The following is a 26,396-nucleotide window of genomic DNA, read 5'->3' as shown; positions in this document are numbered from 1 at the left end:
AAGCAGCTCTCTTAACTCATTATCTGGTGTTTGTCGCTTATAGGAATTACTGGCCCTTTAAAAAAAAAAAGAATAGGGCAAGAGGGCGCGGCCGAGGGACTCAGGTGCCAGCTAATTCGGCTTCTTCCGGAAAAGTCACCCCAAGGCCAGTCGTATGGCATCCTGGGAAATGCAGTTTCTTTTGGGGCCGATCTCCCCTGGTAACTCCTTGCTTTTGAGCATAAGACGGACTACAACCCCCAGAGGGCCAAGTGGTAGAAGCGGGGCACTGTACACTTGCTGCGGCTGGGCGGCTAGTTCAAGTTGCCATAGCTGCGAGTCTGGGGAGAGCAGAGTCGGTTGCGTCGCTGCTTCCAGTCAGTTACAGCTTCTGGGTCACTGGTGGCCGCGGGAGCCGGGTGGGGCCTCGGCAATGATCCGGCATTAAGGACCTGGGGTCCTCTTCTGTCTCAGGTACCTGCGCCCAACCGTCCCCTTGCTCTTTACCACTTCCCTATCCTATCGTAGACGTTTTAGGTCCCGCTTCCCCTCGTCCCAGGGGTGGGGACGCCAAAGCCGCCCGGAGATCTGGGGTAGGGCCGTGGATGGGTGGTGTATGTGCTAAAGTTGGGGGAGACGGCGTGCCTGGCACTCCGACGCCCCCCTCCCTCGGCGTGGGTGTCCACAGTCAGGTCCTGGTCAAGTTATGCAGGGAGTTTGAACTTCGTTGTTCTCTTTTTGAGAGCAGCTTGTCCTGCCACTAGCAGCTGTGAAGCTTGAGCTGTCAAGGAGTTTGGCCTCATTCTGGCGTGTACTTGCCTGGCCTGGGATATAACTGGACGTTTTGTACATGTTTTAGAGTCACAAAAATTTGCTACCCTTGGGAACGCTGTATCAATGACTTGTCTTTCCTATGCCAACATGGGAGTTGCCCCAGTGTCAGCTGTTTAACAGCCCCTTATTTGAGTTATTTCGTAGGAACACCTGACATTGAATTTCAGCTGCATCCTTTGTCGGTTTGATGGAGCTCAGTCACTTCCGCGGACATCTTGTAAAACCGCTTTGTAGCCTTGTGCCAAGTATTACGGAGTATCTAACACAGGGCCTGGGCCATTGGGAGTGCTCAGTATTTGTTAGTTATTTTTATTAACTATACAGAGCTGTGCTAATAGAAACATAATGTGAGCCACACTGCAAGGTGAAATTTTCTAGTGCTCACACTAAACAAGTAAAAAGGAGCTGGTGAAATTTCTTTAAGTAATTGGTTTGGCACAGTAGATCCAAAATGTTTTCATTTCCACCTGTAGTCAGTATGAAACTTGAGATATTTTACATCCTAAAAAACTTAAAAAAATGTTACTAAGTATTGCATCTAGTTTACATTTATAGCACATTAGCCACATATGGCTAGTGACTGTTGTATTGGACAGCACAGATAGAAGATTAAAATTTTGGTAGTTTCATGTTGGCACAGAGAAATCTGGGGGTGTCTATGACTCATAGAATGAAGGTAGTAGCTGCTTTGTTAAAAGAGTTAAGCATGCATCGTACCTGTGTCCTCTCTGCCATTGCATGACCTCTGGGTCAACATGAACTATCTCTTGACTGTATATTTTGATTAAGAGAATACCTTTTTTCTTGGAGTGGTTGATAGATGTATTCCCAGATCTACTTTTTCTGTGGACAACCAGCAGTTCTGTGGATAATCTTCAGTGGATTCTTACAGACTGCTTTGAAAGGCGTCACAAAGAACTGAGAATATTTCTGTCCACAGCTCTTAAAACCAAAGGCATTTTACTTTTACTTATTTAATTGCAATACTAAATGTAGGAAGAGCTGGGCAGTTTATAAAATATTTCCTTTAGGAGTGCTAGCATGTAGTTCATTTACTGGCTTGGAAATACAGTCGGGCCATTAAATTCAGAAGTAACATGTTAATTTCATTACCTGCCTTAGTTAGTATACCACTGAGAGACATGCTTACGGATAGTACCTTTGGCTAGACTTGGGCTACAGTTCACGCTGCGACATGCTCTAGCCTGCCCAAGGCATGACCAGGTATGGGCGGAAGTCACCAGTGAGGAGTATGCTGGCTGGGCACTTGGGTGTGAAGAATTCCTGTGGCTTCAGTGGGGCTTTTGCATGATCCAAGGAACATTTTCTCTGTTCTCTGACTTGATGTGATATATCCTCTGCTATGTACACAAACTGTACATAGGGTGAGCTTATTTTTATCTTTAATTGTTTAAAAAAAAATTAAGGTTGTAGGTGTGTTTTACTCCTTGTTTCATTTATCTGTAGGTGGTTTGGGGAAAGTGTAGGGGCAACCAAGATCATCCATTTGACTAGGCCTTTTGCCCTGAACCTCATGAAGAAATGATAGGAGGCAGACATACGTGCCTAAGAAGAGCACTGAGCTCAGAGGACAGCAACACAGAGCTTTGGGGGTGTGCTTTGTAAGTATGCTTCCTCCCTGAGTTTCTGAGATAACATATTTTTGCATATATATAGTGGAAAAGAATATGGCAACATATAGGCTTTTAAGGAGCAAGAAACCCCTTTCTAACATGCAGTATCAAAATTAAATAGGATGGTTGTACATGCAGTATTACAAAAATTCAGGGGAACAAGCTAGATACCTTAATAAAAGCAATAATAATGCACCTGCTTCTATTAGGCAAGTATTTGAGAACCGATTTTGTCTCAGGCCCTGTATTAGGCACCTTTTACATGTTGTATATAATACATTTATTATCCTTCTGTTCATTTTAGAAATGAGGCAGTTGAGGCTCAGATAGGTTATTTGATTTGCTTGGATTCTGGAGCCAGAAGAGTGGTCTTCATCGCCAGGTCTTCTGACTCTAAATCCCAGTCCTGCCCACTTCACAGAGGCCACACTGTGGTCTCTGATTGCCCTCTAACAGGGTTTGATTTGCGGTTAGTATTTTTATATTGTGTACCATGTAAGCCACGTTTCTTGTTATTCATCTCTTTAAATGTTCAAAGGGTTCTATTATCTTTCTTAGTTTTTTTCCCAAGATATCAATATAATGGTCTTTATGTTATTCTTGAGGTAAGAGGTAACTGTATCTGTGATTTCTATAAGTGTATGTATGCAACATAAATTGTCATTGATAGTCAAGAGGATAGTGTTAACTCAGGTTTTGCATCATAGATTTAAAATTCTGGACACTTTAGCATTTTCACGTTGCATTTAGATAAAGGGCACTTAAACATGTAGGGAAGACCGATTGGGGTCTTGTAATAACACTTTGTCTAAGATAAATGTGTAAAAGGTTCTTAGAATTAAAGAATATTAGAGCTGGAGGGGCCTGTTAGGATAATTTAGTCCAGAAATTTTCAACTGCAGTCTTGACACATTGGGAAGTAATATAAAAATAACCTGGTGTAGATTCACTGTAATCCATGTAATAATGTCACTGGGTTGATTCTAATATGAAATGTTTCAGTATATTCATACTATTCTATAGTGTGTTTCTTTCTTGTAATAATGTACATATAAAATTTTACCTTGTCTCTTTTAACTGCTACATAGTATCCCAAATGACTAGATACATTTAATATATCCCTTATCAGTGGATTTGTGGTTTTTTTTTTTTACTACTATAAATAATTCTGCAATGAAGCTCTTTTACCTACATCTACATCTAAGAGTATACATACATCTTATACATACATCTGCTTTTGTTTTCTTAGGGAAATAGTTATAGAAGTAGAATCTCTGGGTCAAAACATGTGCATATTACTTATTTTTACTTGCCAGATTGTTCTCTAGAAAAGCTATCCTAGTTAATATTCTTACAAGGTGTGCCCTTGGTGGTGAGAACTTTTTTTTCACAGGTACAAAACAGATAAAAAAGAATATCATTATTTTAATTTGCAATTCTCTAATTAGCGAAATAGAATATATTACACGTATTCTGTGAATTGCCTGTTTATCCTGTGCACCTTTTACTACTGGAATGTTCTTTTTTCTGTTTTTTTAAAGAGATGATGAATTCTTTGGTTTTCATAGAATCCAAATATTTTTCTGAGTTTTTACTTTAGTTCTTTAACCTTGTTTCTGGTGTCTTATTAATAATTATGAATGATCCTAAGAGGCTTATCAGGTCTTTATCAGATATTAGCACCTTCCTGAAATTCATATAATCCTTGATGTATATCTGTACAATACTGGTACTTGGATTGTTTGGGAGATGGGAGTATTTGTGGTTACATGAATCCATTTAGCTGATGAACATTTAAAATCTACTTTATGCACAGTGTTTGCCATGAAACAGGTACTCATGACTGAATGAGCTCATAGATGAATGAATAGGTGAATTAAGGCTAAGCCTGAATTAGGCTTTTAGTGAAGACAGACTTCTTGGAAGAAGTGAACTCTGATTATTATTTAAAAAAAAGAGGGACTTCCCTGGTGGCTCAGTGGTTAAGAATCTGCCTGCCAGTGCAGGACACGGGTTCGAGCCCTGGTCCGGGAAGATCCCGCATGCCGCGGAGCAACTAAGCCTGTGTGCCACAACTGCTGAGCCTGCACTCTAGAACCCACGAGTCACAACTGCTGAGCCTGCGCTCTAGAGCCCACGAGCCAAAACGACTGAGCCCGTGTGCTGCAAATACTGAAGCCCACGCGCCTAGAGCCCGTGCTCCACCACCGCAATGAGAAGGCCGCGCACCGCAAGGAAGAGTAGCCCCCACTCGCCGCAACTAGAGAAAGCCCGCGTGCAGCAACGAAGACCCAACGCAGCCAAAAATAAATAAATAAATTTATTAAAAAAAAAAAAAGTTAAAAAAATAAAAAAAGAAGAGATAATTTTATAGATTGTAGGAAGAAGGAAAAAGCTCAATGGTGGGAGAGTGAAGGCTTTAAAATGGCAAAAATGGGTTAGCTTATGAGTGGCAATTGGTACATTAAAACAGTACTGAGAATGGACACAGGTAGTAAAGAGCCTAGGTAATTTGGAGTGTGTAGAGCTTTATAGTACCGATAAATAATAATTGAGGAATGTAGGTAGCTGCAAATAGCAATGAGAAAGTGATTTGCAATAATTCAAGCAAACCTAGGTTTGATTCAGTTATAAGTTTTAACACATTCAAATGAATTTGAAATGATTATCCTTGTTTACTCTAAAGACATACCAAGTATTCATATTTATACTATTTTGCAGTTCAATCCATATTGTCTGAGGACTTAAGATAATTAATCTAGGCTATTTACTGCAAAAATTATTTCATCCAACAATTATTTAATTAGAATCACCAATTGCAAAGTCCTGTACTTTGAAATTTGTCTCTGGATTAATCAGACAGTGTAATAAGGAGAATTTAATTGTAAATTCATTAAAAAATATTCCAGCTACACACCAGGTGCTATGCTCAGTGTTGAAATACAACCATGAACAAAGTAAATGGAGTCTATGATGAGATTTAGAGACTAGAAGGGAGACAGACAAGTAAACAGCCAGTTAGCTATGTCTGGGCTGTGAGGAGTTGGTGTCCAAGGTGGGCTCTTGGCCCAGGGTTAAGGTGGGGGCAGTGAAGGAAGGCTTTCTAGGGGAAGTTTCCTCTGAACTGAGATTTGAAGGACAAGTAAGAGTTAGCCAAAGGAAAAGGAGTGAAAAGAATGTTCTGGGTGGTGAATCCAGCATAGGTATGATGGTGAGATGAGCATAACATATTTGAGAAATTGAAAAAAATTCTGTGGCAGGAATAATTACATATTATGGACATGTTTAATTATTGTCTTGCTATAAGTATGGAACTATAAGTATGCAGACAGAGAGAAGATCACTTCTGGCTGGAGATGGAAGGCTTTGCTGAGATTGTATTATTTGACCTTTACCTGGAAAGATGGGTGGAATTTAAATAGGTGGCAATGGCCGACAGCAGACGACATTTCAGTCAGACCTAATGACATTAGTGAGGGATGGAAGTGGTAGGAGAATAGCTGGTGTAATAGCTAAATGTAGGCCTTTTATTTTCTGTGGTTCTTTCGTTAAGAGAAGGGTGGCTTGATTAGGGTCTTGAATTCCTGATTCAAGAACCTAGACTGAATCACATGGGCAGTGGAGTGTCAGTGAAGGTTGGAATGGATAGAAAAAGACTCAGAGAAACCATTATAGTGGCTAGTAATGAGTTAAGAAAAGTCCTGAATTATGAATGGTGCCGGTGGTAATGAGAAGGGATACATACATAGTTAGGAATCTGGGCCTTGAAGAAAGGCTCACGATTCGGCTCTGCTGTTGGAAGCTGTGTAACCTTGGGTCCCTTACCTAGCTTCTTTAAGCCTCTTATCTACATATCATGATGACAATGGTACTTACTTTGTAGGGTTATTTTCATATAGCAAGCTGTGATGTTAGAGCATTAGCTATTCAGCATTATTATTTCAACTTCTGTTTTTTGAAAGTTTTTGAAATTGAGGTTCTTAACTGGAGTTTACGTCCATGTACTTGCAGTAATTCAGTGTTTCAGTGTAGCTGGTTTTATATGATATTGAGCTGTATTTTATTATAGTTGGATTCCTTTCTAATTCTATATCTTAAAAATTTTTATGTATACATTTAAAAATATTAAAGGAAACAGTTCATGGTACAAAGAATTACAATCACCTTTTAAAAACAAATTATAAGTTTTTATTATATCTTGGAAAGAATATACACATCATTCTTTTTACCCACTTTAAAAATTAAGAATAAAAAATACCAAACTCTTGAGTAAGCATATTTCTAAGTACAGTAAAAAAGTATTCCAGTTCATTATTATAGAAGAGTTAAAGGGAGAACTAAAGATAAGAAGTAAAAGAAGAGTGGGGGAAGAAAGAAATATGGGGATTGAGAAAGAGTGGAGGAAAAATATTAATGATACTTTTTTTTTTAAGTTTAAGGCTTTAGGATATGATTTCTGGAAAAAAAAAAAGGGAATGCTTTTCGGCTTGAAAGAGGTTGTAAATATTCCTAATACGAGACAGGATTATTTAAAACTCATCTTAAAATAGCTGTAGAAAATTGGATGTATAGCAGATTTACATAGTTAATACTTTATTATTGTATACTGTATTCATTATATAAACCTTTAGTTCTGAGTAAATGGGTACATATGGAATAGTTTGGCCTTAAATGCACTGGTTGTGTGTGTATGGTGGGGGGAATGGATCGTAAGAAATATGGTAGGGAAGGACAAAAAAAACCCCAGACATTTCAGTGATTGGGCAATGTATTTGGAATTTACACAGTTCTTTTGCATCTAAGAATGCTGTGGAAAAGGCACTGGCTTAGAGACACAAGATCTAGGTTCCAGTTCTGTTATTGTAACTTTTTATCAAAGCAATCATGGATAAGTATTTTACTCAAAACTTTGTTTTCCTTTAGCAACAAAAGTAAAGGGTTGTAATTATACCAACTTTATAGGATTCAAGTGGAGATCAAAAGGGAAAATGCTAATGAAAATTCTTTGTAAGCTATAAAGCAATATGCAAATTTAAGGTATAAATAGCAATAAGAAATATTTCCCTTTCTTAAAATTTTTAATGTTGTTTTGTTCACTAGGAAAGTCGAGAGGAGTTTCTGTTTCTACTTGAAAAACTAATAGGAAGAAAACAAATAAGCTTTATAATACACTTAAGAAATAGTATGTTTCTTTTGAAAACCTTAATGTTACAGGGAATAAATAAATAGCCCCAACTGATATTTATGATTACTTTCTCAAAAATTGGTGGCCTGTCACTTGTTATGTCAATTGTTAATGCTCATTTTGTGCATACTAATATGAACCTGTCCTTTTTTGCTTCTACGGTTAGAAGAGTCTGAAACCAACCCTGTTTTCTCAAGGAGAGCAGGCTCGAGAGGAAACGTCAGGAAATTAACCATCTTCTGAACCAAATCAAATGACTTACTAGTAACCTATATATATCAGTTGGCCTTTACTGCATAATAAATAAAACCTTGCCGGTATACAACAGTACACTTTAATTGCTTATCTTGGCTAGACTCGTTTGTTTGAGCTCAGCTGTCCGGTCTTCCAGCTGATCCAAGCTGGAAGCCACTGGGGCAACCGTGTATCCCACACCTTCCGGTGGGATAGCGTGGGCGTGTCCTCATGGTGATGGAAGAGTTGTGGGGGAGTAGGTTCCAGTGTGTAATCCCATTTCAAGCATCTGCTTGTGCCATGTCAGCGAAAATCCAATTGGCCAAAGTAGGTCAAATAGCTGAGCTCAGAGACAGGGGGTAACTCTACCTATGGTAGGAGGGCAGTGCATCTTGGGAAGGGTGAAGAATTGGAGCCAAATTATGCAAGGTACAACACTGTGTTCTGCATTTAATTTCTTCTATATATAATAGTGCGAAAACATTCTAAGTAGTTTGCTGAAAATCAAGTCCTTATGCTCAATGCTTGTATCTCGTTCTGGTTTTACAGTGTATAGGCATGGCTAATATCGAAGCTGTATTACTCAATTTCCCTTCTGGTCTGTAGAGGAAAGCATTATCTTTCGAGCATTTAACCTTGATTAATTCTTCACAGTTGAATTGCTCATTTTTAACTGGAGAATGAGGCTGATAAACTTCCTTTGTCTTGGTTCTTTATCCAAAATAGGGTTGCAAACTCAACTGCTAATTGGGTAACACGTTGCTGAAGCAGGCCCAGTGGGGACTGCAAAGGGCAAAGGGCAAGAGGAAGGTACATGACTAACTCCAGGGCAGCCACTATTTACGTCTGTGTTGCCATGGGAAAATCCATCCCCAGTGTTGCCAGATCTTTGGATTTTTCAAGAGAAACTGGAAATTAGATTTTTTATGTGAAGTCTCTTTGTTTTCAAATTAAGGTTTTAAGGTAACACAATGAGTGTTATTTTAAAATACCTATTGGTTGGCTGGATTTGGTCTATAGTTCTCCACTTTTCATCCTCTGATTTAAACAGAATGGTGTTAGAAACTCGGGGATCCTAGCTCTGTCTTTGCCCAGGCTGATCTCTTGCCCAATCTGGAACAGTTTGGACAATTATTAGGGGTTGCCTGCACCCCTAGAGGGCTGCATTATTGTCTGCTGTTTTGGGAATAGTGCAGTTTGTATTTATTTTTTATCTGTCAGCAAATAGAGAGAGTACAATTCTAGGGCTGAACTACAAGTAAGAAATCCATCTTCTGTTTGTTAGCGTCCATTTCTCTCTGTTTTCTTTTTTCTTTTTTCCTCTTGGGTTTTTGTTTATTGTTTTTTATCTTGACATGTTTTAATTTAATTTTTTAAACTGCCTCATTTCTTTTAGAAGTATGTGTAGGTGTACGAGTCTAAAGTATCTGTGAGACAGGGAAAGAGTTGTTACGTAACTTTATTTTCTTTTAAGACTGCACTAATTTTTAACACCTGGCAGATATATACTCAAGCAGCTACTAGTTTTATCTCCACGTCTGAGTAAACAGTCATTTTGTATGCCACATAGCCTTTTCCGGAAATGCCCCTGCCCCTTGCCTGATGGGTCCTGGTCCATGCGACTCTGCCCTCTTAACTCCAGCAAGGGGAGCAAAATGGAGCCTGGGGGCTGAGTCCTCCTGGCGTCATCCGTGGAATGGAGGTGTGTGTGTGTGAGAGAGATAGAGGAAGGGAGGGAGGGAGGAAGGAGGAGAGAGGAAGAGAAGAAATGGATGGCAACAACAGGAATAAGTGGAACATACAATAAAAAATCACATCTAGTGTATTTGGAATATTAGTATATGTATGTTAGTATGCCTATATATTTAATTCTGTAAATCAGAAGGTCTCAGCTGGGAATGATTTTACTCACCCACCCCATCCCTGCCCCAGGGGATATTTAGGAATATCTGGAGACAGTTTGAAATCCATGCCCTGGTGGAAGGATGGGAGAGCTCTGCTTATTTGTCTCTTCTCTAGTTCCTCTGAGACAGATGGTTTTTAACTGAATCTCGTTTCTTTGTCTCATCCATCTGTCAAACTTCTTCTCATCCTTCCAGATGGGTGGAGAGATCCTAACCTGACTCCCCTGGCATTTTGTCATATGACTTAGTTCACCATATGTAGAACTTTTACAAGTCTTTCTCTCCCATCACGGACTGTGACTTACTTACTTTCATCTTTCATTTCTGATGTAGTGACGATTCAGTAAATGACGAATGCATGAATCTGTTGTACCTCTTTGATTCTGTTCCTGTGGCTTATATTATCTCCTGATTTAACTGAGAACTAGCTACTGGACTGGACAGTTGACTTGGATCTTTTTTTGTGAGGAGACTAACAGTCCTCATTATGTTTAATTTTATTCCCCAACAAAAGGTAATAAGTTCAAATTGTAACATCACAATAAAACATTTAATTATTCAGGAGCAGGGCAAGACACATTATAATTAGCTCCCTCTTATGCGTCCTCATATAGGTGGTAATAGATGCCGTTGAGTAGCCCAGGCAGTCTTAAGCTAAAGATTTGGCGTGAGGTCTCAACCACTCTGTCACCTTGGAAAATGTCCCCGCCACATGGAGCTGGCCTTGGGTTGTGGGCAGGTGATGACTTGAGGTTTGGTGTTCTTGATTCACTCTCAGTCCAGTGGATCTCCTCCGAGTGCCAGCTGTGTTAGAGTTCTGGGCCTTGTGGTGTCAACAGTGAATACGCAGAGTAAATGCCTCCCCTCATGGAACTTACATGAGGACTGGAACAAAATCCACACTTCTCTCAGCCTTGAAGCTCTCCATGTGCTGTCCCTAGCCTGCTTCTCAGACTTCATCCCCTGCCACCTTACTCCTTGCTCTCTGTGCTCCTGCCTTTTGCTGTTTCTCAAACCTGCCAAACTCCTTCCTGCTTCACGTGCTCTGCATTTGCTCTTCCGCCTGTCTAGAATTCGGTTCCCCCCAGATGTCCGTGTGACTGGTTCCTTCTCATCATTAAGTTCTCTGATTAAGAGACCCCTGTCCTGACCACTTTTCTCTAAAAAAGCTCTCCCAAACCCAGTTACTCTTAAATATTCTGTTTTTCAATTTTAGTTTTACTGGAGTATAGTTGATTTACAATGTTGTGTTAGTTTCCAGTGTACAGCAAAGTGAGCCAGTTATACATATACATATATTCATTCTTTTTTAGATTCTCATATAGGTTATCACAGAATATTGAGTCGAGTTCCCTGTGCTATACAGTAGGTCCTTGTTGGTTATCTGTCTTATATATAGTTGTGTGTGTGTGTGTGTGTGTGTGTGTGTGTGTGTTCATCCCAACCTCCTGACTTATCCCTCCCTGCCACGTTTCCCCTTTGGTAACCATAAGTTTGTTTTTGATATCTGTAAGTCTGTTTCTGTTTTGTAAATAAGGTCATTAGTATCTTTTTAAAAAAAATTTGATGCCACATATGAGTGATATCATATATTTGTCTTTCTCTGTCTGATTTACTTCACCTAGTATGATAATCTCTAGGTCCATCCACATTGCTGAAAGTGACATTATTTCATTCTTTTTTATGGCCGAGTAATATTCCATTGTATATATGTACCACATCTTCTTTATCCATTCCTCTGGTGATGGACATTTCGGTTGCTTCCATGTCTTGGCTTTTGTAAATAGTGCTCCAGTGAACATTGGGATGCATGTATCCTTTCGGATTCTCTGGATATGCCCAGGAATGGGATTGCTTGATCATAGGTAGTTCTATTTTTAGTTTTTTAAGGAACCTCCATACTGTTCTCCATAGCAGTTGTGCCAATTTACATTCCCACCAACAGTACAAGAGGGTCCCTTTTTCTCCACACTGTCTCCAGCATTTATTGTTTGTAGACTTTTTGATGGTAGCCATCCTGACCCGTGTGAGGTGATACCTAATTGTCATTTTGATTTGCATTTCTCTGATAATTAGTGATGTTGAGCATCTTTTTGTGTGCTTTTTGGCCCTCTGTATGTATTCTTTGGAGAAATGTCTATTTAGATCTTCTAGCCATTTTTTAATTGGGTTGTTTGTTTTTTTGACATAGAGCTGCATGAGACGTTTGTATATTTTGGAGATTAATCCCTTGTTGGTCTCTTTGTTTGCAAATATTTTCTCCTATTCTGTGGGTTGTCTTTTCATTTTGTTTATGCTTTCTTTTGCTGTGTAGATGCTTTTAAGTTTAATTAGGCCCCATTTGTTCACTTTTGTTTTTATTTTCATTACCCTAGGACAGTGGTCCCAACCTTTTTGGCACCAGGGGCCGGTTTCATGGAAGACAATTTTTCTATGGACCAGGGCGAGGGGGATGGTTTTGGGATGATTCAAGCGCATTACATTGATCTGCACTTTATTTCTATTATTATTACATTGTAATATATAATGAAATAATTAGACAACTCACCATAATGCAGAATCAGTGGGAGCCCTGCGCTTGTTTTCACTTGCCACTCACTGATAGGTTTTTGATATGAGTCTGCAAGCAATTGATTTGTTATGGTCTCCATGCAGTCAAACCTCTCTGCTAATGATAATCTGTATTTGCAGCCGTTCCCCAGTGCTAGCATCACTGCCTCAGCTCCACCTCAGATCATCAGGCATTAGATTTTCATAAGGAGCGTGCAATCTAGATCCCTCACATGTGCAGTTCACAGTAGGGTTCACGCTCCTATGAGAATCTAATGCTGCCGCTGATCTGACAGGAGGCGGAGCTCAGGTGGTAATGTGAGCAATGGGGAGTGGCCATAAATACAGACGAAGCTTCGCTCACTCGCCCGACGCTCACCTCCTGCTGTGTGGCCTGGTTCCTAACAGGCCATGGACTGTCCGGGGGTTGGGGACCCCTGCTCTAGGATGTGGATCAAAAAAGATATTGCTGCGATTTATGTCAAAGAGTGTTCTGCTTATGTTTTCCTCTAAGAGTTTTATAGTGTCCAGCCTTATATTTAGGTCTTTGATCCATTTTGAGTTTATTTTTTTGTATGGTGTTAGAGAATGTTCTAATTTCATTCTTTTATGTGTAGCTGTCTAGTTTTCCCAGCACCACTTATTGAAGAGACTGTCTTTCCTCCATTGTATATTCTTGCCTCCTTTGTTGTAGATTAATTGACCATTGGTGCGTGAGTTTATTTCTGGACTTTCTGTCCTGTTCCATTGATTTGTATTTCTGTTTTTGTGCCGGTACCATACTGTTTTGATTACTGTAGCTTTATAGTATTGTCTGAAGCCAGGGAGTCGGATTTCTCCAGCTCCATTTTTCTTTCTCAGGATAGCTTGGGTTATTCGGGGTCTTTTGTGTCTCCATATAAATTAAAAAATGTTTTGTTCTAGTTCTGTGAAAAATGCCATTGGTAATTTGATAGGGATTGTATTGAATCTGTAGATTGCCTTGGGTAGTATAGTCATTTTGACAATATTGATTCTTCCAATCTAACTTTGATCTTATATGAATTTACCAAAAGGGTTTGAGGAGATTAAGTTACAGAGGAGGACTGACATAAAGAAGACAGATACAGGTGATAATTGTTTGTACATGGTAACCTCTGCTGGTTTGTTAACTTTTTCTCTTGAAGGATGAGGCAGTCACACGTCCTACAGCTATTGAAACAGTGAGAAATGTATTAAAAATTTTGAACTTGGTTAGTGATTAGGCTTAAAATACACTCCCTAGCCTCCCTGACCTCCTTTAAATATCAGCATCATTACCTTGAATATGTTCTTTGAGGACAGCTGCCTTGGACAGGGACATTTGAGGCACTTGGAGGCCACAGAGGCAATCACCTACTTAACATGCACTAGTCAGCCTTTGTGAAACATCACCCCTGATGCTGGTTGCTTATCTTTTATGGAACAGCTTGCAAATCCTAATTGTTTTAAACTGGCTCTGAGGAAAAGAGGCTTGAGAATCAATAAATTACAGCTCTCATACATACAAATGTGCATCATTATAATGAAGACAATCTGATGGCTCTTTAGGAAATAACAAAAGAGGTGGACTTGAGTTTGTAAAGACTCACTGCAAGTCCTCTTATTAAAGGGTTGAAATTACAGGGCTGAATGCAGTTTTCCTCTCTTGCAGTGTTCAGGTTTGCATATGGGCATTTGTTTTTGATGGATAGATCCTCAGTGGGAGAGAATTGATGAAGGTTTCATTACTTGCTCTGGTGGCCATGTGTCTTCGTTATAAGGTTCATTAAGGCAGAAACAACAATATTTATGCCTTTAAATACTGATGTGCTGGGAGCAGCTAAATAAACTATTCTAAGAATTGTACCATATGTTTTCAGACCCAGAGCTTTCTCTAAGTCTCTGGAGACTTTCACCCAAGGTCACCCATCTTAGTCCTCTCCAGAGTCTTGGAAGAAGCTCAGCATCTGAAAAGCAGACAGCATAAATAGTAGTGCTTTCCCATCAATGGTAAATTTTGTTGTACCAGTGGGTGGTAGTAAGCTGCAGAGAGTATTTACTGCTTTTTCTCCAGTTAAAGGAAATGCCTTTCTCACATTTAACCAGGATTTAGGTGATTGTTTCTTTAAATTGTTCTTTAAGAGTTCTTTAATCATTCTTCAAATTTAGCAATTCTTTCTTTTCTTTTGTCAACAAACATCATGCTGAAATTTCTTATGGTAATAAGAATGAATTTCTAATCCAACTGGACTTTTTTCTTTTAACTCTTTAAAAATGATGAAGATTTTTCTTGAGCATACTAGGTGTTTTTCTACTAGTCTTAATAATTCTTCTTTGGAATTCAAATTGTAGTAGTGAGTAAATATCATTCATGAACCACTTTAAATTTGTTTTCCAAAGCAGAATTTGATTGCATAAGCCATGCCAGTACACATTAATATATTTTCACATAGTCCTTCAATTTTTAAGTTCATTCCAGTATTTAGGATGTTTAAGAGAATCATTTTTTGAATCTAATGACTGTCGTTTAACAAAATTGCAAAGAAAGAATCATACATAATTTTAAAAAAATCATTCTTTTAGCTCACAAACTCATGATAAATGGTTTCTTTGGCCAGCCAGTACTCTTCAGTATGAAACGTTAGAGATTGGCATTGAAATCCTAATTCTTTAGCTCATCACTTGGTGAGAACTGGTGACACGACCCTACCTAGATAGATGTTAGGGGACTAGGAAGAATGGTCAGGTAAGTTGCCAGGAAGGAAAAGGAAACAGCTGCTAGGAAAAAGGGGGTTCTGAATGTGTAGCTTTTATTTAAACACATTTTCCAGGTTGTCAACTTGTTATTAATCTGCTGTCTCTGAAGGGGATCTTTATATTTGTTTTTCTTTCTTTTAACTATATATTATATTTTTCTTTCTGATTATTCAATCATTGTAGAAAATTCAGGAAGGATAAGAATGTTTAAAAAATAGAAATTGGCTGTAAACTCTACATGGTAAATATATATACTTTTATTTTCTTCCCCTTTTGTCATCGTCCTTTCCTGCTCCTCTAAATTGGTATATGGGTAATTTGTATTCACATACAGACATCATATAATGTTTATTACAAAATTGGGATTCATACTTTTATCCCTTGCATTGCTGTTTAATGTCTCCAGAAACAGGGTTTTAATGTCTGTGTACTGTTCTATTACCTGTATGTACTGTGTTTTAACCATTCTCTTATAATTTGAAATATAAGTTGTTTTTCTTTTCCCTGTATTATCACTTCTCAGTAAATATCCTTATATATAAATTTCTGTATGTATTTCAGATGATTTTGTTAGGGGAAATTTTGGAAGTGTAGTTGGTAGGTTAAATGTACAAACTGCTGACATAACAGACAATTTATATCAACTTACACATATCCAGTAGGAGAGGATAGGAGTGTTCCTTCCCCTACCACCTGGCTAACATAGACATAATTATTGAAAGGAAAACAAGTTAATGGGCTAGAAAAGCATCTCACTGATAATTTATATTTCTTAGGTTATTAGATAGAACAGTTTTGCATGGCCATGCATATTTGTTTTTTTATGTGACTGCTCAGTATGCTTTTATCAACATGGAATGAATCTAATACTTTGGGTACGATTTCACTGGGGGGAAGATTTTCAGAGGCCTGAAAATCTTATTTTCATTAATGCCACTGATATTAGGATAAACAGTACTTTTTTAAAACTAATTTTTTACTTGTAGTATAAAATAGTACATTCTTAATGGTCAGTGAAGAGTGTATAATTGGCGCTTACTGTTTTGTGCTTCTCTTCTTAGTTATCTTAAGGGGCTCTTGGGAACTATCTTCATGGGCCAACTCTAGTGGCCACTTCTTTCTCATTTGTTTCTCTTTTCCTCCATCAACTCCATGTCTGGGGAGTGGAGGTGTTGGCTGACTGGCATCTTTTGTTAAGATTGGACCTCTGCCACCATATCTGCCTTCTGCTTTGTGACATTTAGGGTCAGGTGCTCTCTCTGTTACCTATGAGAGGCGTGTTTGACCTTTTGAATTGTCAGTAATAGTTTTAGAAAGTGCTAAGTTTTTACCAACAATGAAATACTAATCTAATTTCTATTTTTTATTATAATCAGATTCTTTAATGTCTTTAAAGTCCTTCAACCCTTATGACACATAATTGAAGTCCTTTCATATGCTGTAAAAGTGAATGTTTCATAAGCTATTAAAAAAAACCATGCAAAATTCTCAGATATATCTCACCTTAAAATCTTGATATTTCTACAGGAGTTCCATCAGATGCAGGAGTTTGAACATCTTTTATTGCTCAAAGTAATTGAAATTAAAAGTTGAAGACTTTGTGTGTGAATTAGTGAAATTCATGCTGGAAAGTGTGATTTTTTTCTTATTAAAAGTATGTAATCCTTAATAGGGGTGAGAGGTTTTTTTTTCTTTAATGTGACAATTACAAATAATTTAATTAATGCTGTTGTTAATTTTGTGTAATGCTGCTAAGATTTTCTGTTTTAAATTCACATATCCCGTGTCTTTACTTGTTAATATTTATCAACTGATTATAATGTGTTTTCCATTACGAAAGACTGCAAGGTACATACACCTGCGGTAAAAGTATAAAAGTGTGGTGTGGAAAGTTAAACACAAAATCGTTCTGGTAGTTATCCCAGGGGAGGTGGGGCAGGAGTAGTACTGGGTGGAGGGTAGTGTTTGAGGGTACTAAGACTTTATTTATAGTATTCTAAATATTTTATTAAAAATATTAGAAGCACACGTGTCAGAATAGGAAATAATAATATTAAGAATATATTATTTAAAATAATAGGGAAATAAGGTGATAGAAATAGAATAAAGAAGACAGAAATAGAAAAGAATAATAATAACATTCTAGGTAGTAGATACATGCATGCTTGTTATATTAGTCTCTGTACTATTTTATATTTTAAATATTTTCCCAAATTTTAAAAAATAACCATAAAATTTTCAGTTATCCCTGTTTGTAGTCAAATTGAAACTCAGACTGTCTGCTCATTCAATGGGTCTGATACACCATTTATATCCATTGAAGTTGTGTGTAGATAACTGATTATTATTAAAAGTTTGGTACTCAAAAAAATCAGGTTGTCTCATAGATGGTTATCTTGTTTCCTGCTCTCACCAGTAGCCATTATAGTTAACATCTGGTTTTCAGTGTTACCTTTTTATTCTGCGTGGTGGTATCCTAACTCCAATTTAGTTTCCAGAATTTTGACTTATTAAAATGAAACTCATTATACTTTTAGATACAAAATTTTGACAGATCCAGGCATAATTATTATTTCCCATTATACAAGAAGTGGAAGGAACAGGAAATAAAAACTCCTTTACTCTGAGGCCAATGGTTTGATTTGTTTTCAAGGCTCTTTATTATATGCAGCATAGATATGTCACTTAGTTTTTTTCCTGGTGCCTAATACAGATTTCATATTGCTACTTGATTCCCAATCTCCCTCATTTTGATATTTTTATGCTTAAATGAAATGAGAGGGAGTTGAAGAGGCTGTAGACACATGTGAGCCATGGCCTGCTGCTGCCTTTAATGATTTTTACTAACTGTTAAGATTGTTCTTAAGTAGTGTTCAGGGGACAGCAGAGCGAAGTAGAATGAAGAGAATACTGAAGGTGGAGAAGCCTGGCTGAATCCCGGGTCTGCATCCTTGGTCTGCTACTTAAAATCATTATATGATGTTGGACTTGTTACTTAACAACTTAACAGCTCCCCCTCAGCATCCTCGATAGATGAGGGGTTAACTGCCCATTTTAATAAGTTATTATGAGAATTAAGTTGGATTGTCTGTGTGAGCATCTGTATAGTACGTAGCATTGTAGCAGGCTCTCACAAGATGTTGATTTTTCCTGTTTTCACTAATGGAAAATGTTGGCAAGTACATTTACATAGAGCAAATGATTTTAGGTCATGTGGCATACATAGATTTATGGGTGTGCTCACATGAGTGCGCACAGGCGTGCAAAGACACACACACACACACACACACATACACGTGATTTCCTAAGTGTAAAGGTGAACTTTACATTTAAGATTTCTTCTTAAGTTTATTCTTTTGGATTTAAACAGTTGTGATCCTGCAAAATTGTAGCTAAACAATTGCTTCAGGCCTGTTTCTCATTCATGTTTTCTGACGTTAGAGAGCTACATCGTGGGCACTGTACCTTTGTACTTCTAGACAGGGGAAGGGGACGAGAACCAGAGAAGAGAGGTGAGGAAGGAAGTTGAGAGGCCTGGGCAGAGGAGAGGCTCGAGTGTGACAGGTGTTTGCTAGCCCTGTCTCAGCCAGTTCGAAGAAGTTGGATGTTCCGTTGATTCTTTTCCTGGTGCTACAAGGACAGACTGTATTTCATTTTGAAAAACCTAAACTCACAGCAAGCTTCCTTGCTTTTTATTTAGTTTTATTTTATTTAATATTTTAAAAGCATGACTACTTTCATTAAATGCTTGAGAATCTATACATATTTAGCAAATTCCCTTTATCTTGGCTTTAGATGTATGGTCATGTACTTCCCAGATGCATTCAGAATAAAGATCCAAAAATTTCAGAATATTCTTGATTATTAAAGAGAGGTTTCATCATACTGTATTTAAAAGGCTAGAAAACTGGCCATATAGATTTTAGGAAGATTATAACAATTAATGTTAAAATAAAGATTATGTTAACCTTCTATTAAGCAGAAAATGAAATTATTGGAATACTCAAACTTTCACTTTTGATAATTGAATTTTCTCTGATGCTTCTTTGTTATAAATATATTTCATTTCTTCAATTTCTATAAAAGGTATTCTGAAACTTTTGAGATCGTCTTGCGTGAAATAATTTTCTTTTGCATTAGATTGAAAATCGAGGTAAGGCTGGGAGGAAAGCATATTTAGAGTCTTTTCTACTGATGAGATTATATTCAGGATGTTTGGCTTTCTATTTTGGTGGAGATGTTGAAGATTCCATCTTCTCACACACTTGTTATTGTCGAGTTTGTACCTCTGTTACTGCATTTGTTTAATTCTACTATATTTTAAATTAAGGTGTATGAGAGTGTTCACTGTACAGTGAATGGAATTCTTTTATTTTAGGTCATTCTGTGTGTGTTGTATTTTTGTTTAAAGATACACATGTTCTCATAGCTTAGTCGAATGGACATCAGACTAGGGCTTCCCTGGCGGTGCAGTGGTTAAGAATCCACCTGCCTATGAAGGGGACATAGGTTCGAGCCCTGGTCGGGGAAGATCCCACATGCTGCGGAGCAGCTAAGCCCGTGCTCCACAACTACTGAGCCTGTGCTCTAGAGCCCGCGAGCCACAACCACTGAGCCTGTGCGCCACAGCTACTGAAGCCTGTGCACCTAGAGCCCATGCTCTGCAACAAGAGAAGCCACCGCAGTGAGAAGCCTGCACACCGCAACAAAGAGTAGGTCCTGCTCGCTGCAACTAGAGAAAGCTTGTGCACAGCAACAAAGACCCAATGCAGCCAAAAATATAAAATAAATAAATTAAAGAAAAAAGAATGGACATCAGACTAATATTGAGACCTGCAGGTTCTAGCCTTAGAGAATATCTGTGGTTTGTTTTGTTTTTTTTTTTCTTCATTGTAGAGATACCAATCTATGTGTGTCATATACCTTACAGTGTTGTTGGTAGAGTTATGTGAGATACTGTATGTGAAAGAGCTTATAAAATTTAGGAGCATTGCACAAAACTAAGTGATTATTATTATTTGGAGTTGTAAATGTCTGAGGAATTGCTCATAAACCAGAAAAAACAAAGGAGGGAGAATTACATGTGGAAGTGACTTGTGTTTTCAAGCTATGTGTTAGAAATTATGATATGGCAAAGGGCTAATGTAATAAATACTTAAAAAGATCAAAAAGTAAATAGTTAAATTAGTCTCTTATTTCTGTGCTCTTTACCATTTGATTGACCTTGACTTGGATTTATTTTTAAGGATTTTTGCACCTCAATGGCAGGATCCTCCAACGATTCAGACCACTTGCGCTCTCGTGACCGATTGGGTCGATGGGCTGCCAGTTCAATACACAGGAAAACTCGAAATCGTCCTACTGTGGATGTCACTGAGAAGGTCAACACTATAACAAGTACTTTACAGGTTAGTTTAGCAATGGTTGCATGTAATAGATTTTAACTAGGTTGAGCTAAGAAATGGTTTTGGTCAGTGTATTAGTTTTTTATGCCACGCTAACAAATTTGCACAAAACTGATGTCTAAAAAACCCAGAAATTTATTTTCTTACAGTTCTGTAGGTCAGAATCTGACCCTGGTTTCATTGGACTAAAAGCAGGATGTCAGTAGGGCTGTATTCCTTTTTGGAGGCCCTAGGGAAATATCTGTTCCTTTCCCAGCTTCTAGAGGCTGCCCACATTCCTTGTTTTGTAGCCCCTTCCTTCCCCTTCAAAGCCAGGAAGGGTGGGTTGAGTACTTACATCATATCACTCTGACTACTCTTCTGCTTCCCTCTTCCACTTTTAAGGATGCTTGTGATTGAGTCCACCCAATAATCCAGGATAATCTCCTCATCTCAATGTCCTTAACTTAATCATAGCTGCAAAATCCCTTTTGCCATATAAGGAAACATATGCATAGGTTCGAGGGATTAGGACTTGGACATCTTTGGGGGCATTATTCTGCCTAACACAGTCAGTAAAGATATTTGAAATATATATTAGGTTGTGGAAATGTTTTGGGATAAGGCAGTATTTTCAAATAAAATACTGTGGGAGTGAAACCAATAGGAATTATTACCATAGTTTAGCTTCTTGTGGACATTTGCCTTTAGAGAAGTTGTTCATATTTTGGGTAGGTAAATTATTCATGGATGAATGATACTGAGATGCCATTTTTATTTAGAGGCGAATTTTTGACAGTGTTTGGAAGTTCGAGTGGCAGCAGTTTACATTCCCTCCATAGGAAAGGGCTTTGGAAAAGAGGTAGAGGAAGGGCGAAAAGAAAACTCAGACTTTTTTTCCTACCCTTTAATCTCTTAACTTCCGTTTTGCCTGGATAAACATGGATTTTGGCTTTCAATTGCTTTGGGTTAGTATGCTTAGATAAGAAGAGGCTAATTTCTGGTGGAGAAACCATAATTTGATTTAAAACTCAGGAGACTTTTTCTTTCTAAACTTATTTAAATTAACGTAATATTGGATTTTTGCAGTACAAATTCTTGTACTTTCCCACTACTGAAACATATTAGTAAGTATATATTTTTGAAAGAAATGCCTCCATTTACCTCTCAGGTGAAACCTAGTATATTTAGGTGGAAACCATTTTTATTGTAATTACAAACAAATTTTATAGCTAAAAGTTAAAGGATACTTTGTTTTCTTTTCTCTTAATGGAGTTCTTGAGGTAAAGTAATAATTGAAATAACATTGATCCTAATGATTTGCTTGTCATGAACACAGTCGACTAGATTTTTCTCAGGATTTCTCTTCTATAAAGAGGGTCTGAATTAGTTGAGGTGCACAAATTGACGATGAGGATTCTTTTCCAATTTATGGTTTTGTTGCCAACTTATTATGGAACCTTGGATAAGGATTGAAATTTTGTGCTTCAGATTTCACACAAGTAAATTGCAGATGGATTTGAGTTTCTCTGTCAGTGCTGTTAATAAGATTTATTTGATATTTATGAAGTATATTGATACCCAACTTAATTATTATATAAATTGTACCTTTTGCAAACGGGTGACCTAGCTGTTTGATATGCCGCTAAGATTGATTGGGGAAAACATTGTTTGGAGCAATAAAGTCCACTTTCTTTCTTTAGGACACCAGTCGGAACCTGCGGCAAGTTGACCAGATGCTTGGACAGTATCGAGACTATAGTAATGGACAGGCGGGGGCTATAGAACACGTAAGAATGTTTACATATGTTTGCATTTTCTCTTACCTACCTTTTTGGAAATTTAGTTGTTGAGGAGTATGGATGTGAGATAAAGGACGTAACCACTGTGAATAGCTTTAGCTTTTCAACTGCTTTATTATTTTATAGTTTAAATTTAGCTTGTCAGATGGCTTGCCAGCTAGTTTATATAGATTAGATTCTATTGAATTTGAAAGCTTTACTTTTTTTTTTTGGCTGCGCCACATGGCTTGTGCGATTTTAGTTCCCTGGCTAGGGATTGAACCCTGGGCCCTCGGCAGTGAGAGCATGGAGTCCTAACCACTGGACCACCAGGGAATTCCCTAAAATGAATATTTTTTTATTAATATTTTGCTAATTCTGTCTCTTATTTCCTTCTTTTGGAATTTGCTAACTCATCTTCTGTAAACTCTTAGAAAACCAATGAAATTTATTCCTTCATGTTTCTAATTATGAGTATATACTCTAATAAGATTAGTATTACATGTGTGCTATAATGATAGTTTTATATATATCTGTGCTGCACTGAGTTGTCACATAAGTCCCAAGTTTAATTGATTATTTGTTATTTTCTTTTTACAAAGCAGAAGTATAGTCATCATTTGCTTGTAATCGGAAGCTAATTGCTTGAGCACAGGGAACATATTTTCTCTCATAAGGTTTTTTTTACTACTTTCATTTAGAAAATAAACTTGGACTTTCTTGCATCTACCAAATTTTTATGATTTATGGTATATTTGCAAATGGGGCCATAGATTTTATATATTTGGGTAGCTCATGAAATGTTTTAGATTTAACTACCTTAATAATGGGACTTAATTCTTTGCTCTTTAATTTATTAGTAAAAAATTAAAAACATTGTTAACTAGTAGCAGAGAAAAACCTACTTTGTCAGGTTGAATATTAGATGAATTTCCCTTGAATTGAGCAATTGGGAAATAAAACTATGTATTAAGTGAAACATCTGTACAGGTAAGCTTTTAAAACACAGAATGTGTTCTCCTAGAATTGGTAGGCCTAGAACTGAATAATGCTGAGCTCTGGGGGAGTAGTTTTTTTTTTTTTTTTTTTATAAATTTATTTATTTTTTTGGCTGCGTTGGATCTTCGTTGTTGCATGCGGGCTTTCCCTAGTCGTGGTGAGCGGGGGCTACTCTTTGTTGCAGTGCGTGGGCTTCTCATTGCGGTGACTTCTCTTGTTGCGGAGCACAGGCTCTAGGCATGTGGTCTTCAGTAGTTGTGGCACAAGGCCTCAGTAGTTGTGGCTCGCGGGCTCTAGAGCTCAGGCTCAGTAGTTGTGGCGCACGGGCTTAGTTGCTCCGCGGCATGTGGGATCTTCCTGGACCAGGGCTCGAACCCATGTCCCCTGCATTGGCAGGCGGATTCTTAACCACTGTGCCACCAGGGAAGCCCTGGGGGAGTAGTTTTATACATGGGAAGTAGATAAGCTCAACAGGTATTTCTTTCCCATCTGAGTTGTAAGTACCTAGACTGCAAAGCCACTCATATTTAAAATAGGACACAGGAGAATAAGATTCTTTCCTTTTACTTTAGGCTGTTCCTTATCTGGTCTAGAGTCTTCCCCTTAGTTTCCTCAAATTCTTGTTCTGTCTCTCAATGATTTCTGCTCCCAGCATGCCAGAGGGGGATGTCACTCATTGCCTTATATTACACTCCCTCGATAGAGCAATGATTTCCACCCTACCAGCTGTAAGTAACCTGGGGGGGGGCATCTGCTGTAATCTAGGGGAAGATGTGCAACTCAGAAAGAGTATTTCTCACAAGAAGTGAATCTGATGGGCTGCTCAGTGAAAATTGCTTTCTTAGCATTAAAATACTTACTGTTACAAAATGTAGCAGTAAAATGGGCATACCTAAAAATGAGTGTATGTAATGTGCCAACTATCATGTGATTTATCTGAATCTTTCTATTTGTATTCTTTAAGTCCTCTAAGTACATGATAGTATTATCCTCTATTTAAAAAATTTTAATTATTGTGTGTTCTGTTTAGGGAGGGACCTGGAGAGTGATTTGTTTGTTTCTTTCTTTTTGAGACTGTGCTCCAGTTCATGCAAGTTCTCTTGATGTAGAACCTGCTATTTTTTTTTCAACAGCCTGTAACAGGCTAATCCATTTTCAAATTATTATTATTATAATTATCATTTTATTGAGGTATAGTTGATTTACAATGTGTTAGTTTCTGGTGTACAGCAAAGTGATTCAGTTATACACACACGCATATATATTTTAATATTCTTTTCCATTATGGTTTATTATAGGATATTGAATATAGTTCCCTGTGCTATAGAGTAGGACCTTGTTTATCTGCTTTATATATAATAGTTTGTATCTGCTAATCTCAAATTCCTAATTTATCCCTCACCCACCCCCTTTCCCCTTTGGTAACCATAGTTTTCTATGTCTGTGAGTCTGTTTTGTAAATAAGTTCATTTGTATCATATTTTAGTTTCCACATATAAGTGATATCATATGATATTTGTCTTCCTCTTTCTGACTTACTTTACTTAGTGTTATAATCTCTAGGTTCATCCAATGTTGCTGCAAATGGCGTTATTTCATTTTTTATGGCTGAGTAGTATTCCACTGTATATATGTATATACCACATCTTCTTTATCCATTCATCTGTTGATGGACATTTAGGTTGCTTCCATGTCTTGGCTATTGTAAATACTGCTGCTATGAACATTGGGGTGCATGCATCTTTTTGAATTAGAGGTTTTTCTGGATATATGCCCAGGAGTGGGATTGCTGGATCTTATGGCAATTCTATTTTTAGTTTTTTAAGGAACATCCATACCTTTTTCCATAGTGCTGAACCAGTTTACTTTCCCACCAACAGTGTAGGAGTGTTCCTTTTTCTTCACACCCTCATTAGCATTTATTATTTGCAGACTTTTTAATGATGGCCATTCTGACTGGTGTGAGGTGATACCGCACTGCAGCTTTGATTTTCATCTCTCTAATAATTAGTGATGTTGAGCAACTTTTCATATGCCTATTGGCCGTCGGTATGTCTTCTTTGGAGAAATGTATATTTAGGTCTTCTGCCCATTATTTGATTGGATTTTTTGTTGTTGTTATTGAGTTGTATGAGCTGTTTGTTTATTTTGGAAATTAATCCTTTGTCGCATTGTTTGCAAATATTTTCTCCCATTCCGTAGGTTGTCTTTTCATTTTGTTTATGGTTTCCTTTGCTGTGGAAAAGCTTATAAATTTTATTAAGTCCCATTTGTTTCTTTTTGCTTTTATTTCTGTTGCCTTGGGAGACTGACCTAAGAAAACATTGCTACAATTTATGTTGGAGAATGTTTTGCCTATGTTCTCTTCTAGGAGTTCTATGGTGTCATGTCTTATATTTAAGTCTTTAAGCCATTTTGAGTTTATTTTTGTGTATGGTGTGAGGGAGTGTCCTAACTTCATTGATTTACATGTGACTTTCCAGCTTTCCCAACACCACTTGCTGAAGAGACTGTCTTTTCTCCATCGTGTATTCTTGCCTCCTTTGTTGTAGATTAATTGACCGTCGGTATGTGGGTTTATTTCTGAGCTCTCTATCCTGTTCCATTGATCTATATGTCTGTTTTTGTGCCAATACCATGCTGTTTGGATTACTGTAGCTTTTTGTAGTATTGTCTGAAGTTTGGGAGGGTTACGCCTCCAGCTTTGTTCTTTTTCCTCAGGATAGCTTTGGCAATTCTGCGTCTTTTATGGTTCCATATAAATTTTAGGATTATTTGTTGTAGTTCTGTGAAAAATGTCATGGGTATTTTGATGGGGTTTGCATTAAATCTGTAGATTGCTTTGGGCTGTATTACCATTTTAACTATGTTAATTCTTCCAATCTAAGAGCATGGGATATCTTTCCATTTCTTTGAGTCATCTTCAATTTCTTTTATCAATGTTTTTTATAGTTCTCAGCATATAAGTCTTTCAAAACCTCTTTGGTCAGGTTTATTCCTAAGTACTTTTTTTTGTTTTTGGATGCAATTTTAAAAGGGATCATTAGGGATTGTTTGTTTACATGCCTTTTCTGATATTTCATTCTTAGTGCAAAGAAATGCAACAGATTTCTGTATGCTAACCTTGTATCCTGCTACCTTGCTGAATTCGTTTA

At 37.6% G+C, this 26,396-nt stretch overlaps 1 protein-coding gene across 2 annotated transcripts in view; it reads left to right on the top strand.

The window, feature by feature from the left end:
• The first annotated feature begins 278 nt into the window (after positions 1–278).
• CEP128 (centrosomal protein 128) overlaps positions 279–26,396 on the top strand; it is a 435,146-nt gene continuing 409,028 nt past the window's right edge. Inside the window, exons 1-4 of one of the 2 annotated variants that reach the window (XM_036844969.1) lie at positions 324–453; positions 2,281–2,435; positions 20,324–20,485; positions 22,165–22,251. In XM_036844969.1, coding sequence (XP_036700864.1) covers positions 20,339–20,485; positions 22,165–22,251 — 234 coding nt within the window. In that variant the 5' untranslated portion in view covers positions 324–453; positions 2,281–2,435; positions 20,324–20,338. Of the gene's footprint in view, positions 454–2,280; positions 2,436–20,323; positions 20,486–22,164; positions 22,252–26,396 lie in introns of both variants that reach the window. The other variant, XM_036844970.1, reaches the window with a different exon arrangement.

The sequence above is a fragment of the Balaenoptera musculus genome, chromosome 2, assembly GCF_009873245.2.
Source record: "Balaenoptera musculus isolate JJ_BM4_2016_0621 chromosome 2, mBalMus1.pri.v3, whole genome shotgun sequence".
NCBI classification, from domain to species: Eukaryota; Metazoa; Chordata; class Mammalia; order Artiodactyla; family Balaenopteridae; genus Balaenoptera; species Balaenoptera musculus.
The sequence above is the reverse complement of the archived record's forward strand: the minus strand, read 5'-3'. Positions and strand labels throughout refer to the sequence as shown.